The following is a 17,075-nucleotide window of genomic DNA, read 5'->3' on the forward strand; positions in this document are numbered from 1 at the left end:
GTCCGAGTAACAAGCCTTTTTCGATTCCTGCGTGGCTTGCATTAGCCAAGGCATGTTTGCTTCAATCAAGTTGCCGACACCGCCAACAGCGAGAAGCCTGCGTGGGACAGCTCGTGACCGACTCCTGGACGTCCTCGACCCCTCGTGTCCACGTGGCTGCAGAGAGAAGCTACACCTCGACGCCTGTTTGCACCCGACATCGCCTGGTCCCACTCTGGTTCCACGGTAGTCACTGGCTAGTGACTTTGAACATTGTCCCCTCTGCTTTCAGGTCTTCACCTCTTCAGATCCACCCTTGGATCCACCGGAACTCTTCACCTCGAGCCGCCTGCAGCATCTTCAGCTCCAAGCACCATCGACCTGCGTGACGAAACCCGACACTACTTCGACCCTATGCACCCGCTTCCTGTGGGTGAGGTAACTCAGCTCCGCCGGTGTTCCCACACTGGTACACACCTCTAGTGTCTGTGTCTGAAGTTTCATCCTTCTAGGTCACTCGGAAGGTTCCTTTCTAACTAACTTTGTACTTTTTACGCACCATAGACTTTGCATTGGTGAGTGCGTGCACTTTAAACACTGCACCCGAGTCCCGCGGGCCTTTCCCGACTTCTTCACTGCTAGTCCCGAACAGCTCCAGCGATTCCCCAGGCCCTAGGCCTCTTCACTTTCCCCATAGTGGTTCTTATACCACTATTTTAGTATATGGTTTAGGTGGCCCCTAGGGCTCATCCATAATTGTGCAACTTTTGTGTATTTTAACTGTGTTTTGTTTTAACGCATTTGCTTCTGTGCTCATAAAGAGTATCAGGGATATTTGTAGTAATAAATCCATATATATTTTCAATATATATCTGTGTGGTGTCCTTTCATTTGGTATTCAAGGGATTGTGTATGGTAAAACAGCTTGCTTCACATGCCTTTACAGAGTTTAGCCTAAGACTGCTTAGTCCATGCTACCCCTAGGATAGCTAGTCTATAAGGTTGACTTTACAACCTGCACCATAAGGGTTGCTTGGCATGGTACAAGGTGATCACTAGAACTAGTGAGCATCATATACCAGGCCAACTTCTCACACTTGCTCCCTTCCAAAAGGGGCACCCCGGACTCTCCTAGTCCGCACCAGACGTCTTTTCCACTCACCGCGTGGGTTTCCTTTGCCAAGGCCTGTTGACTCCAATTCCGGATCCGACACCGCCGACAGCGAGAGCCTGCATGGGACAGCTCGTGCCTCCATCCTGGTCGTCGAAGACACCTCCTGGTCCACGTGGCTGCAGAGTCAAGCGTCCACTCTTCACCTGATCGTGACAACAGCACCTGGTTCCTTCCTGGTTCCACACCGGTCACTGGCTAGTGACTTTGAACACTGTCCCCTCTGCTTTCAGGTCCTCTTCTTCACCGATCCACCCTTGGATCGCACCGGACATCTTCCTCCTGGTCGCCTGCAGCATCTTTTCTTTTCGGCTCCATTGACTTCAACGCGAGAACCGGACACACTTTGGCACCTATGCACCCGCAGCCCGTGGGTGAGGTAACGAGAGCATTTCGGTGCTCAAGGGTAGTTTAACTGTCCTAGTGTCCAGTTCCACAGTCGTTTTAGTCCTACCTAGTCAGGATTGTCCGTACTCACCTTTAACTTGAACTGTACTGTCCATAGACGTTGTTAAGCATCTCGCGTGTGAGGTCACACTCTGCACACACGTTCCGTGGGCCTCCTATTACTTACCTACAGTTAGTGTAGCATGGTCCCATCGATCCTACAGCCTCTGGACAGCTCCATTTCTTTTATCGACTTTCACATTCCACTTACTTAGTATATGGTTTGTCGTGCCCCTAGGGCACCATTGTAATTTTGTGCAACTTGTCGTATTTTTCGTAAGAGATTGTCATGTGCTTAGCCCTCTGACCTCATAAAGAGTTCAGAGGTGTTGTTATTAATAAATATACTGTGTATTTTCATAACAACCTGTGTGGTGTCCTTTCATCTGGTATTCAAGGGTTTATATTGTGGTAAAACAGCTGGCTTCACATGCCAAAAGAGTTTAGCCTAAGACTGCTTTGTCCATGCTACCATTAGGATAGCTGGTCTACAAGGTTGACTTACAACCAATCACCATAAGGGTTGTTTGGACTGATACAAGGTGATCACTAGAACTAGTGAACATCATGTATCAGGCCAACTTCTCACAGTCACCAGCTAGCATGAAGTGCTACTGCAAGAGTTTACAGATCCGGTGAGGTGAGTGGTGCAATTCACAAGATGACAAATCTATGTAGCCATCCACATCTGATATTGAACGGCCAGAAGGAAGATAATTCAGAGTGGTGCAGCTGGTCCATGAGTGCCCAGGCCTCAACTGTGATTAATCAGAATTGAAGACAGTAATATGCAAGGGTAAAGAACAGAGGGGACTGAGCGTGGAATGTGAACCTGTAGAGTTCCCACTGGCCCAGGGATTGAATGCAAATTTTTCAAACATTTTGTGGATTTGAATGGACCAGTACAGGATTAAAATAAACTTACTCAGCCGCCGCAATGTTATGGTTTGGGAACTGCATCAGAACATGGAGGTACACCAAATGCATTCTCAGGCCTTATGTTTTCAGGTTGCATTGCACTACATAGTATATCACTATATCAAGTAATTAAGCACTACAATGATCATCACCATACGGTGCTGGTGCACCATTGCTTGTTTCTCTCTTCCCTCTGTCAGCTGATCACCCCTTCACTTAATGTTCTTTTCTACTTCGGATAATACCACCTTCCCTCTGGATTCTAAAACTGATTGCTCATCTAGGCAACACCTTCGTCTGCACAATGAACACTGCTGACTAGTAGCATGTGCTGCTATAAAAACCTTCTATGAGCCATACCATGCATAGTGAAGCAAATGTTCAAGTTTTCTCACAGACACAGACTGAGCCATGGGCTGGGCCCACGACCAATGAATATATTCAACACCAAAACACACAAGATGATGGACGGAATGTTGCACATTGGCAAAACATTCACCGCCAGTCACAGATATGGGTTTAATCCATCGTTATTTTGCTCACCACGCCACCCCAGTTCAGACATGGCCATATGCAAATCAGTCTTGACCCTCTGCTTCATGGGAACAGTCCAGCCCGAACTGCCAAGCCATGTTTTCCCTGGACCGGAATCAAGCAACCGGTCCTAAGATGCTTGATTCTGGGTCCAGGGAAGACATGGCCTGGCAGTTCGGTCTGGACTGTTCCAAAGAGGCACAGGGTCAAAACTGATTTGCATATGGCTATGTCTGAACTGGGGTAGCGTGGTGAGCAAAATAACGATGGATTAAACCCAGATCTGTGACTGGGGATGAATGTTTGACAATGTTCAACATTCCGTCCATCATCTTTTTGTGTTGCATTCTTTTTGTGTTGTATATTCAACACCAACCATCTTAGGAAGAAAATACACATATTTTTCAAATACACAACAGTACGGGATTTATATACAAATCACACAACAGACTCAGAACATCATGGAGAGAAAAGGACGATCCAAGATTGTGTACAAATTTTGATGATTATTGAGACCTTGCTGAAAGCAATCCCCCTTACCACAATTATTGGCACTCGTCAAGTACAAATGTGCCACTGAACTTGGCTGGGGGGGTGAATTATAATAACAGTGGAACAATATTGTAGTGCAGAACAGCTTAAGAAACATAAATGGAATACTGGCATTCCTTTTTAGGTCTCGGCCTGATCCAGCGCATGTGCTGGCCTGGCCAAGACATTTAGTAGCTGCTTTGAAAAGTGCTACTTTCCCGGCGACCAGCTTACTAACACGTGCACAAGAGCGCGCGCACATGCGCATAATTGCAAGCTGGTGGCCGGCAAGGTAGCACTTGCGGTGTCGCGCACGCGCACCACGTGCATCACCACTCGCGTTTTTTTTATTACATTTTGTGGCCGCGCGGCCAATGCTTGCTTTTGGATGTGTCCTCTATTGGTTTCAAAGTGCTCACGTGGGGTCTAACTTCCTTTACTTCGAATGGTTGCCACCGAGGTCGCATTAGAGAAGTGGGGCCATCTCCTTGTACCGCCCGTTTTTTAGGTGTTATCTCCCACACCCGTTTGCACTTGCACTGAATTCTCTCTTCTTCTTCCTATTGCTCCGCTTGTATTCTGGCTCTAATTTAATTACATTACTTTTTATGTTGATTTTGGCTCAAGCACCAACAAGTATTCCTTCCGGGTGACCTCTGTCTCCCAGTTGCGCAAGGCACGGCACGTGTCTGTTACTGCCGTGGACGGTTTCATTAAATCTAGTTTTCAATTACTCAGTGTTGAGCAGTTTGTTACTTCCAAGTCATGATTCTTCTTTTAATCAGAATATAGATGTAAATTTAATATTCGGCAGTACACTTTAAATTGCTTCTGCGGCTGCCTGCACGTTTCTCTTCTCTAACTCACCCACTCAGCTTTTGAATTTGAATGGGATCCCACCCTCTTCGTGAAACGTTTGACTTTTTTTTGTTATATATTATATTGCAGACTCGACCCGAAGGTATTGTGTTGCTTTACCCGAGCGCCAGCTACATTTTTACACAAGATCACAAATTAAGCAGGAAACATCAGCCATTTCCTATCCTCAGAAAAGGTATGAGGCACATAGAAGCCTTTGCCTCTCCGTGATGAGAGAGTGGGACACGATGAATAGAAAGATTAAGGTGGCTGCAGTAAGGCACAGGACCTTTTACACTGCACTGAAGTTTATCAGTCAATATTGCCTGGAAATATGCATTCTTAGTTTTGAGTCCAGTGTTGAAAAAAAGTCCACATTTGTAAAGTCCACATTTGTAAAGCGCACAATCACCCGTAAGGGTCTCTAGGCGCTGGGGGGCCGTCGGGAAGATTAAGCGAGCTATTGCCCAGAGTCACATGGTGCTGGGCTAACCTGCCGCCGGAGCCGGGGATCGAACCGTGGTCCCCAGCTTCCAGCGTCAGTCGCCCTGGCCGCGGCGCCACACCTCTCCCACTAAAAGGTTACTGGATCTCCCAAAACAAGCAGTCACTGTGCCCTGCTCCTTAGTATTCACCAGGCACAGTCTACAGACCCTTCTGGATTTCGTGATTTACAAAACAAATCATGCAATTGTCAGGCTTGTAAAAAGCCCACGCTTTATCCAAAAGTGCCCACGAAATTCGAAGAGTGCAACTCTCCTTGTTTTGGTTCAGTGTCCCCCTCGCCACTGGTTTTTAATGTTAGCTAATTATGCACTCAAACGCAACAAAAAAAACTGGCCAGGGATATGTAATGCTCTCTGATGAAATCTCATCTACTGCCGAACAAACAGTCTTGGGGTTGTGCGCTGGTGAAAACATACACATTTTAAACTACGATTCAACTAAAATCCTGCTCTCGTCTATCAGTAAAATAACTCCGTAAGGCAAAAACTGAGGGCCAACCCTTCGTCTGGTGAGAAGAAAAGTTAAAACAACACTGCAGCCAACAACACATAAAATAAAAAAATGTACACACAACCATAAGAACAAAAGAACAGGTATTCAAAATATACTGGACTTACTTTGACTCTTACCCAATGAGCTATATACCACAATCCCTGTCAACTAAGATCTGTATACAGCAGCCATTTTACTTTACACCAGTGCAGAGGGCTACCTACACGTGGCCCAATGTATTTAGTGTACTTTTATGTAAATGATTTCTCACACGTCGTTAAGCTATCAGTCTGTGATACGTCAAGAGCAACACAATATCCCTAACTGAATACGAACACTGAAGGGTTTGCTTTCCAAGTAAAACTGTGAAATCATATGGAGTGGAAGGAGGGAAGCATGTTCAATAAGTGATTGCCACACACAACCTGCTGAAACATCCACAGTATCTCACCTGGTGGGTCTTGCTGTAGGTGTACAGATAAGCCAGTCTGTAGAGGCTCTTATAGTGCTGTGGAAAGCGGCTAAGGCACAGACGGAAGGCGCTGGTGCATTGCTGTGTCAGGACATTGCACCGCTCCTCAAAGTCTGTGGGAAGACTCTGAGGGTAGTCAGGAAATTCCCCGCAAGGCTCTGATCTCTTCTTGGAGTCCCACTGGGCAGGAGGTGGTGGAACAGGCTTCGGAGTAGTGGAAACTGCCATTTGTACACATGAATCAGAAAAGACTTTCTGGCCATGCTCTCCACTGCACAGAACTTCGGATATTTCTGCTGTCTCTTCAGGCTTTCCTGCAAACCGAAAAAAACAGAGATGCAATTCAGTCATTCCCACTATAAACCTGTGGCAATAGCAACTAAACTTATGATTCAGCGAGGACATCGCCGACTTCATCAGCCCGCATGCCCTCCCCTCCGCCGACTACATCCTCCTGGGGGACCTCAACTTCCACCTGGAGAACAACAGCGACCGCAACACCATCAGCCTGCTCGACAACCTCGCCAACCTCGGACTCAAGCAGCTGGTGTCCACCCCCACCCACCTCGCCGGACACACACTCGACGCCGTCTTCTCATCCAGCAAAGACGTCACCTTCAGCCACGCAACAGGACTCCACTGGACGGACCACAGCTGCGTCCACTTCACCTTCAGAAGAACGACGATCCTCCACCACCAGCAACAGGTTGCCCGAAGAGGCTGGAACAAGATCACAGCCGACCAGCTCACCGCTTCCCTGAGCCAGCACCCTCCCGCCAGCTCAGCGAACCCCAGCCAGGCCGCCGACAACCTCAAGAAGTGGATCAACAACTGCGCGGACGAACTCGCCCCTCTGAGAACCCCACCCAGCAGACCCTGCAGCAGAAAAACACCATGGTTCACAGACGAACTCAAGAGCTCCAAGAAGAACTGTCGAGTCCTCGAGAAAGTCTGGAGAAGGGAACCGACTACGGACAACATGACCACCCTCAAGCTCGCCACCCGGAAACACCACCAACTGATCCGCGCCACCAAGAAAAATACATACAAGGATCGACTGGACAACAACGCACACAACTGCAAGGAACTCTTCAACATCGTGAAAGAGCTCTCCAACCCCAACGCCGGAAACAATGACATCACCCCGTCGCAAGACCTCTGCAACTCCCTCGCGTCCTACTTCCACAACAAGATCACGACATACACAACAGCTTCAGCAACCAACCAACGCAAGCCACAACCGCAACAACGCCACCCACCACCACCCTCCGCACCTGGACCCCGATCAGCACCGAAGACACCATCCGCACCATGAACTCCATCCGTTCCGGATCCCCGACTGACCCCTGCCCTCACCACGTCTTCAACAAGGCCGACGCTGTCATCGCACCCCACCTGCGGGACATCATCAACACCTCCTTCGACACCGCCACCTTCCCTGAGAGCTGGAAGCACGCCGAACTCAGCGCTCTTCTCAAGAAACCCACAGCAGACCCCACCGACCTCAAGAACTACCGTCCCATCTCGCTGCTCCCGTTCCCGGCCAAAGTCATCGAGAAGACCGTCAACAAACAGCTGGCCGCCTTCCTCGAGACTAATGGATCCCTCGACCCCTCACAGTCGGGCTTCCGAGCGAACCACAGCACCGAGACCGCCCTCATCGCTGCCACCGATGACCTGCGAACTCTGATGGACAACGGAGAAACAGCGGCCCTCATCCTCCTGGACCTCTCCGCGGCTTTCGACACTGTCTGCCACCGCACCCTAGTACAGCGCCTCGGCAACATCGGAATCCAGGACAAGGCACTGGAATGGATCACCTCCTTCCTCGACGGAAGAACACAGAGAGTCCGCCTACCACCGTACAAGTCAGAGGCCACCAAAGTCATCTGCGGCGTCCCTCAAGGATCCTCACTGAGCCCCACCCTCTTCAACGTCTACATGAGCCCCCTCGCGGCCATCGCACGCCAACACAACCTCAACATAATCTCCTACGCCGACGACACCCAGCTGATCCTCTCCCTGACCAACGACCCCGCCACCGCCAGAGCCAACCTGCACGAAGGGATGAGAGATGTAGCTGAATGGATGACGACCAGCCGCCTGAAACTGAACTCGGACAAGACGGAGGTCCTCATCCTGGGCTCCTCGCCCTCCGCCTGGGACGACTCCTGGTGGCCCCCCGCCCTGGGCACCGCACCCAAACCGACGGACCACGCACGCAACCTGGGCTTCATCCTGGACTCCTCCCTCTCCATAACCAGACAAGTAAACGCCGTCTCCTCGTCCTGCTTCAACATCCTGCGCATGCTACGTAAGATCTTCCGGTGGATCCCCACCGAGACGCGGCAGACGGTCACCCAGGCCCTCGTCACCAGCCGACTGGACTACGGCAACGCCCTCTACGCCGGAACCACGGCCAAGCTCCAGAAGAGACTCCAGCGGATCCAGAACGCCTCGGCCAGACTCATCCTCGACATCCCCCGACGCAACCACATCTCCGGACACCTGAGAGATCTGCACTGGCTACCGGTCAACAAGAGAATCACCTTCCGTCTCCTCACCCACGCGCACAAAGCCCTACACGACCAAGGCCCGAGCTACCTCAACAACCGGATCAACTTCTACACTCCCAAGAGCCTCCTCAGATCAACCAACCACGCCCTCGCCGCTGTCCCCCGCATCCGAAGAGCGACTACAGGAGGAAGGTCCTTCTCCTACCTGGCCGCCAAGACCTGGAACTCACTCCCGACCGACCTGCGCCTGACCCAAGACCACCTCTCCTTCAGGAAGAAGCTCAAGACCTGGCTGTTCGAGCAGTAACGGCACCCCCCCCCCCCCCACCCAGCGCCTTGAGACCCTACGGGTGAGTAGTGCGCTCTATAAATGACCTGATTGATTGATTGATTGATAGAAGCAGCCTATTGCACAACATGCGAGAATAACTATTACCAGCTTCCAGGACTGTGAATGGTACAGTAAAGACACCAAGATATTTCAATTCAGTCACTCTTGCCCGGATCTAGTTATTTACATCTACAAATTCACAAGCCAACCTGCACTCACACTACCCTGAGCAGTAACATGAGGATATAAAGCATTAAATCCCAAGCAATCTTACCTAAATACCCCACCTCTCACTCAATAGTCACACCAATGTATCCAATCTCACAAGCTTTGAAATTCTGTTGGGCTTAACTAGCTGTGAAGTCACACCCTTCTACACTTACACAAGGCCTATGGAGGTCCACCATTATATTTACACCCTAAATCTGAAAGCACATCCACCACCTTTTGGCAAAACCAAAACGAAGAAATGTCAACAACTTTGCAGTTTAGTGCACTGCAAAAGTGTTTAGTCCTGTTAATATAGTAGAAGGGTATGGTTGAAGTCAAGGGTGTGAAGGGCCTTCTCTCCAACCAAGTCTGGCTGAGGGGAAAACAATGGGAGCTCTATGGTCTGGTTGAGGTGGATGGTAGACACCACATTGGCAAGGAACGTATGGTTATTTCGGAGGACAAACCTGTCATTATGAACTTGAAAAGCTCCTCTAAAGGGAGGGCCTGCAGCTCGCTATCATGTCTTAAGGATATAACAGCTGCAAGGAAGATGGCCTTCCAGGAGAGAAATTGTGAGGGGCATGAGTGTAGTGTTTCAAAAGGAGGACCCATGATTCTGGTATGAACAACATTAAGGTACAGATGGGGGTGAGTGCTCCCTATTCTGCAAGTAGGCTGCAATAGATGCCACGTGAAGGTGTATGATGGTGTAAACTAGGCCTGATTTTTGCAAGTGGAAGTGACAGATAATAAGCTGGGCTGCAGGTTTAGGAGGTCCAACTGCTTGGAAATGCAGTAATGGACAATCCTTTTCCACTCGGCCGCAATACAGACTTGCATAGTGGATCTTCATGCTTCTTTTAGGATATTCATGCAATCTTGAGAGAGATGTAGCTAACCGAAAACTAGGACATCAGGAGCCACATTTTTAAATTGAGCTTTCTAGGGGTGGGGTGCTTGATTGTACCTTGGCTCGGAGGAGAAGGAACAGTGTGTTGTGGAGCTTCTTGTGGTGGACAGCGGACATCTCGAGGAGGGTTGAGAACCCAGCTTGTCAGCCACGTTGGGGGTCACTAAGATGATAAGAAGGGACATTTACTGAAGCTTCCGAACCACATACCGAAGTGGGAAAGGAGGAAAAATGTAGACAACGATCCCTCTCCAATTCATCTGCTGAGCATTGCCCTTGGACTGTGGGACCATTGTGCTGATAGGCCCTGTTGGAGAGGACGCATGTGCAGCCTGGTATGGGAGACTATGGCTATGCAGGAAAAAGCCTTTATAACGCGGCTTCAAGCATGCATTCCGCTTTACCGGAAGCTAAACAAAACTTGCCTTAACCACGAATATGCATGGTTAAGGCAATCCGTCGTTCTACCTTACTAAGAGGGCGGAGAGAAGAACCGGAAGGGTGGACCTGCACGAAGGACAGGGACGTGGCGAGGTAAGTTTGGCAGGGGCTGGGGGGGTGTAGGTTTTAAGGAAGGAGGACCGTTTTAGGACTCAGGGCAAGGGGGGCTGAGGAGGATAGGTTTTAAGGGAGGGGCCCGATTTTAGGGCTCAGGAAGGCCGGCTGGGGTCTGGGTCGGTTTTAAGGTTGGGGGTAGAGTTTCAGGGCTCAGGGCAGGGGGAAGGAGCAGTTTTCAGTGCAGGGGGGGCAGTTTATAGGGCTCTGGGGAGGTTGAGGTAGGTTTTAAGGTAGAGGGCAGAGTTTTAGGGCTCAGGGCAGGGGAAGTCAGGATAGTTTAAGGTTTTAGGTTTGGATTGTTTTCAGGGATGGGGAGGTTAAAGGGCAGGTGCTAGGATTTTAGGACTCAGGGCAGAGGGCTGAGGTGTGAACTTTACCACACATCCCTTTAGCAAACATGCCTTTACCACGAAATTGCATGGTAAAGAAATGTGTTGTTTAGGTGCATTTGTTGTTGGGGCTGAGTGTTAGAGGCGCAGGTGGTTCAGCCATGCGTGCCTCTGTCATACACCCTGACTATGCATGAAGCCATCATTTCAAGAAGGAGCAAAACTGTTCCTACTGTGATTAGACGATCAGGCTGAAAACAAAACAGTATCTGCTGGAATGTCTGAACCCTGGCCTGGCTAGGAAAGGCCTTGCTGGAGGAAGGGATGGATTTGAAAGGGCTGGAAGTGGTACTTGGCAGCATTTATGCTGAACCCCAATCTGTGGAGGAGTAATATAGGGGCTTGGGTGACAATACATTGTTGCTTGCCTGCACTCTTGACCATTCAATCATCTAGGTAGGGGAACATGTGAGTGCCACCTTTTATGAGATGGACGACAGACCACAGCTTAGCATTTGATGCAGTGTTGACTTCTTATGACAAACTGTAGGTAGTGACGATGGATGGGTATGTGAAAGTCACCTCGCTGAAGCAGCGAGATTACATCCTGCAGTGACCATTTGGTAATGTTCTACAAGGAGGTTCTTGCTAAGGGGCCAGAGGACTAGTATGGGCCTTAGAAACCTGTCCTTTTTGGGGATTAGAAAAGATAGAGACTACAACCCACTTTCAGTGATGCTGCGGTGGCACTAGGTCTATTGCCCCTTTGAGGATGAGTGCCTGAACCTCTTCTTGAAGAAGGTGCTGGTTCTCTGGACTGAAGGTTTGTTTGTAGGGTGAAATGTTTTGTGTGGTTGATGAACAACCCCCTGAAGTTTGTCCTCAACAAGAGTTGTGTGATCGGGGGTGACAAAGGGAGTCACTGCCTGGAGGTAGCAGCTCCTTTAGCTGAGTCTCCTTTGCCCCTACCCCTAGCGTTGTTGCCTCTGTAGTCCACTTTACAATACCCTGTGTTAAATGTTGGTGGCATGGTCCCTGTTGCCTCTGAAAGGAGATGGGTGGGCTTGGAGAGGTGGTCCTACTAACTCCTCTGTGACCACATAAAGAACAGCCGCTGAGTAGATGCTTAATGGGCACCCACAGACTTGACTGGGTCAGTGTCTTTTTTAAGCATTTCGAGCATCCGGTGCACCTGCAGTACGAAGAGATGTTGATAATCAAATGCCAGGTTAAACTAATGCTGCTTTACCTCTGGTTTAAGGCCAGGGGTTTGAAGCAAAACCAAAGGTGGTGATGGACGGAGCGTTGACAATACAAACACTCACCCTAGTCAACTGATCTGCGTTTAATCCATCACCGTTCTTTAGCTCACTCCGCCACTCCAGTTCAGACATGGCCATATGCAAATCAGTCTGACCCTGTGCCTCATGGGAAGAGTCCAGCCCGAACTGCCAAGCCATGTCTTCCCTGGACCGGGATCAAGCTTCCCAGGACCGGTTTCTGGCATTACAGCCGTCTTCAGCCGGGCTTGCTTGACTCCAGTGGCAAAGTGAGCAAGGGACTCACGTCTGAGCATACCCTGCCAACTTAGGGCGAACAAAGAAAAACCAAAGGTGGTGATGGACAGAGCGTTGACAATACAAACACTCACCCCCAGTCAACTGATCTGGGTTTAAACCATCACCGTTCTTTAGCTCACTCCGCCACCCCAGTTCAGACATGGCCATATGCAAATCAGTCTGACCCTGTGCCTCATGGGAACAGTCCAGCCCGAACTGACAAGCCATGCCTTACCCTGGACCGGAAACAAGCAACCGGTCCTAAGATGCTTGATTCTGGGTCCAAGGAAGACATGGCCTGGCAGTTCGGTCTGGACTGTTCCAAAGAGGCACAGGGTCAAAACTGATTTGCATATGGCTATGTCTGAACTGGGGTAGCGTGGTGAGCAAAATAACGATGGATTAAACCCAGATCTGTGACTGGGGATGAATGTTTGACAATGTTCAACATTCCGTCCATCATCTTTTTGTGTTGCATTCTTTTTGTGTTGTATATTCAACACCAACCATCTTAGGAAGAAAATACACATAGTGGCAGGGTATGCTCAGACTTGAGTCCCTTGCTCATTTGGCCACTGGATTCAAGATAGCCTGGCTGATGAGGATTATGAATCCGAAACCGGTCCCAGGATGCTTGTTTTGCGGTCCAGGGAAGACATGGCTTGGCAGTTCGGGCTGGACTGTTCCTATGAGGCACAGGGTCAGACTGATTTGCATATAGCCATGTCTGAACTGGGGTGGGCGAGTGAGCTAAAGAATGGTGATGGATTAAACCCAGATCAGTTGACTGGGGGTGAGTGTTTGATTTGCTCAAACGCTCCGTCCATCATCCCATTTTGTATCGCTAGGGGTTTGAAGCAAGGCAAGATGTCTGACTAGGATACTTGTGTTGACATCTCTGGTTGTGGAGTCGGCCGCATCTAGGAAGCAGCAGATAGTGGCATTAGAGATGGTCTTCCCCTCAGTTACCAGCTCTTGCCCATGCTTCCTTTATCCTCAAGGAGATGTAAATGTAGTTCCTCCATCTCATCCCAAAGAGTCCAATTATTGCAGGAGAGCAGGCCAACTAAGACGGAAATCCTCTAATCTGTGGATGATTGCACTGCTACCCTTTTGCCTGCTGTGTGTAGCTTTTTACTCTCCTTGTCAGGAAGGGGAGCGTCTCCTGTAGTCTGTGCATTCCTGTGCTTACACGAGTTGGGATCATCCTTGATAAAACTTGGGTACATAGACTGTGTGTCTACAATTAGGGCAATTAAAACCCCCTAGGAGTTCCCAACCATATATTGAAAAAGCTAGGAGGGTACAAATATAAAACTTTTCTTAGGGATTCGTATCCTGATGAATGCCATCAACCCATAAGGTTGGTAATCTATGGCAAAAAGATGTTGATACGACAGACAGGGTAATGGTGTCGCTGCTTGCCCATATACCCTGTTTTTGAATTTGTAATCCTGCCAAGTGGGATCCATAATAAAGACAGCGGATACGCACTTACGCAGCGAAAAAAATATTAAAACTGTCTGAGGGATCCCTACTGTATCATTTCTTTCTTTTCTATAGTTTGTTTTCTCAGCGCTCCTCCCTGGATGTTGGCCTACATCAGGGAGTCACAGCAGTCCTATGATGACGTTAAACGAAGAAATAAGTAACGAGATGTCCATGCATGAAAGGAAAAAGAGATATTAGAAAATACTGCAACGGCCACAGGCCTCCGTGGAGGAGCGTGGGCACATATGAATCAACAGCACTGCATGTCATGAGCAGATGCTTATAGGGCAACTAATATTTCCCGTTCGAGGCATGTGTGGCTGTAGAAACACATTATGTGCACAGGCCCAAAAAGCAGTGGCAGGAGCGAGGTTAAGGGAGGACCATTTCCCAAGAAGAACCTAACATTAATTTCATGGAACATCGCCGGGAGCGGCAAGATCGGCGAGAACAAAAACCTTAGGCGATTCCTGGAAACAGGAGACATACTCTGCCTTCAAGAGACCTGGGCTTTATCTAATTCACCATTGGCAGGGTTCTATGAACATCATGTTCCAGCAATAAAAAAAGAACCTTTTTGGTCGCCAGTCCGGCGGTTTATCAGTTTATATAAAACACGCTAGTTCCCCCGCAGCGACAGGAATAAACCTGAATTCATCTGGGCTGCAAGTTCTTCAGATCAAAGGCCTGAAACACACCTCACAGCCAATGTGCCTCCTAATAATAAACTGCTATGTCAACACAGCACAAACCAGCGTGAAAGACCAGTTGGAGACACTGGCGTGGCAATTAGACGACCTGCTAATTAAATATAAAACTCATCAGGTAATTCTAGCTGGGGACTTCAACCTTAAGGACCTCGACAATGCTGCACTTCCACATCGAGGGTCAGGAAGGGCCGCACTCTTTCACGACTTACTAGACAATCATAAGTTATCTTCAGCTCACGCTGTGAAAGCAACACACGCAAATGTTGGGCAACCACAGCCAACATTCCGAGGCATCCCGAGAATCGACTATATCATGGTCAGTGAAGCAATGGCAGCCATTTTGGAAGATTTCACAGTCGAGGATAGGTCGGAAAGCGATCACATGCCACTAGTAACAGTGTTCAAGCTGGAACTTCCAGCAGCCTTGAAGTTCCAAACCATCGGAAAGTCCAGAGGAGATTAAAATCATAGCCTCCTCATAGCCTCCTCAAGAGAATTAGATGGACAGATGAGACAGGCGTGAAGCTTCAAAACTGGCAGGATCTAAAACAGGATGAGATCCGAGCAATGTCGTCTTCACCGATAACAAACTGGGAGACCACAGTTGAGGAGATGCAAGCTTGGGCCATCCCCAGCAACAACGCTCAAGGCAAAAAAACTATCAACAGCCGGAAGCATCCACCCAACTAAGGACATACGCGACAGCAAACGCCTTTTGTGCAAGGCACTTGCAATAAAGAAAAGAGGGGGCAGACAAACGGATGGGACCCCGATTGCAGCATTGAGGGCAGCCTTAAGAAAGAAATGGTGGGAACACAAAAAAGCCCACATAGAGAGGGAATGGATCAAAGTCTTCTCCCTGCTTAAACAGAAGAATTTAGCAGGATTATGGAGACATATAAACCGGCTAAGCAGCAGAGGAGCGGAAAGAGAAAACGGTGTGGCAGAGCAAGACTGGCTGGTCCACGTAAAGCATCTATATTCAATCAGCCATGTAAACACAGGCAACACGGATGAGCCTAACTGCGGGGTGGAAAACTTCCACCAACCTTGGGCAAAGATCGAAAATTTGACCCCCAGCCCTCGACATCCACCCGAGGGTTACGTAGACCTGACAGAAATGCGTTACACATCGGCAGCCCCGATAAACGCTCAAACGGTTATTAAGATACTTAAGAAGAAGAAGAACGATGGGGCCCCTGGGCCAAATGAGATACCCGCACCAGTTTTTAAATAGGCCCCTGACTTTTGAGCCACCGTCCTCACTCTTCTTTATAACCACTCCTTAATGACAGCAAAAAACCCTGATTCTTGGAGGGGATCTATATTAGTCCCAATTTTTTAAAAAGGGGATAGTTTAAAGCCATCAAACTATAGGCTCACCGCTCTGCTCGACCTCAAGGCTTACGCCCGCCTCATATTGAAGGACCTGGAGACATGGGCCGAAGAAAAAAGCATCATCCCCTGCCATCAGACCGGATTCAGACCACAGTCAGACAATGGATAACATTCTAGCGATAGAGCACCTAGCAACTGAAGCAGCAATAAAGAAAAATCCACCACTCTCTTGCTGCTTCGACTACAGCACAGCCTTCGACAAAGTGGTACGAAATAGGTTATGGTGGAAATTAGAATACTGGGGCGTTCCACCAAACCTATTGAAGGCAATTACATCGCTATACGAAGGTACCTGGGTGCGAGTCAAAACCAGCTCCGGCACAGTGTCCCCCAAAATAACAACGGCCTGAAACAAGGTTGTGTGTTGGCTCCCATCCTCTTCAACCTATATACGGCGGATCTGGGTGATATTCTTTTTAAAGCAATTGAGCTTACACCTGATAAGTCCCACTGCCGGACCAATATTGACTGCCCTAAAGGCAAAACTGTTGCCAGCCATCAGCCATGGCCACCAGGCTTTTCTGGGGATGCAGGACGCCCTTCTCATCGCAACCCAAGCCAAAGCATATAAATCAGTCTTCTCTATCCAAAGGTTGGCAAGGAAGTGAAGGCTAAGACTCTCACTAGGCCTGGTAAGGCCAGGCTTGATGTGCCAAGGGGAGATAATAAAACTATACTTAAGGATTACAAGGGCTCAAACAAATTCCTTAAGACATCAACTGAGAGCCATCTTCAAGGGGACAAGCTCACCATGGCACACCTGTCTTGGCAAACCGCTAAACACTTTAAAGATCGTGGAAAAGAGCATACAATTGCATGAAATCCCACGAAATGCCTGGAAAAAAGCCATAAACAGACAAGTCCGCGAAATGTCATTTGAATTCGATTTTAAATCTCTTCACTCCAGCCGCCACCTAGCCCCGCTTAACAGCTCCTATATGGCAGGCAAAGCAAAATCCTACCTAAACGAGGCCCTGACATCACAAGCCCAAACCAAAATTCTCGCCATGAAATTATGCACATTAGGAATCACCAATTTTAACTCTGCATGGGCACTGTTAGAACTGGGGGTCTCCAGTTGGTAGAGGTAGGTACCACTGTCCAAATAGGGACCCTTGCTTCTAGTCAGGGTAAGGAGGAACCGCTCTTTA

General features: G+C 48.8%; 1 protein-coding gene across 8 annotated transcripts in view; it reads right to left on the reverse strand.

The window, feature by feature from the left end:
- Positions 1–17,075, reverse strand: part of CABIN1 (calcineurin binding protein 1) — a 1,271,888-nt gene that overhangs the window by 516,574 nt on the left and 738,239 nt on the right. For all 8 annotated transcript variants that reach the window (XM_078667788.1, XM_078667793.1, XM_078667787.1 and 5 more), the window contains one exon: positions 5,889–6,223. In XM_078667788.1, coding sequence (XP_078523914.1) covers positions 5,889–6,223 — 335 coding nt within the window. The remainder of the gene's footprint in view (positions 1–5,888; positions 6,224–17,075) is intronic.

The sequence above is a fragment of the Lissotriton helveticus genome, chromosome 11 (genome assembly GCF_964261635.1).
Source record: "Lissotriton helveticus chromosome 11, aLisHel1.1, whole genome shotgun sequence".
NCBI classification, from domain to species: domain Eukaryota; kingdom Metazoa; phylum Chordata; class Amphibia; order Caudata; family Salamandridae; genus Lissotriton; species Lissotriton helveticus.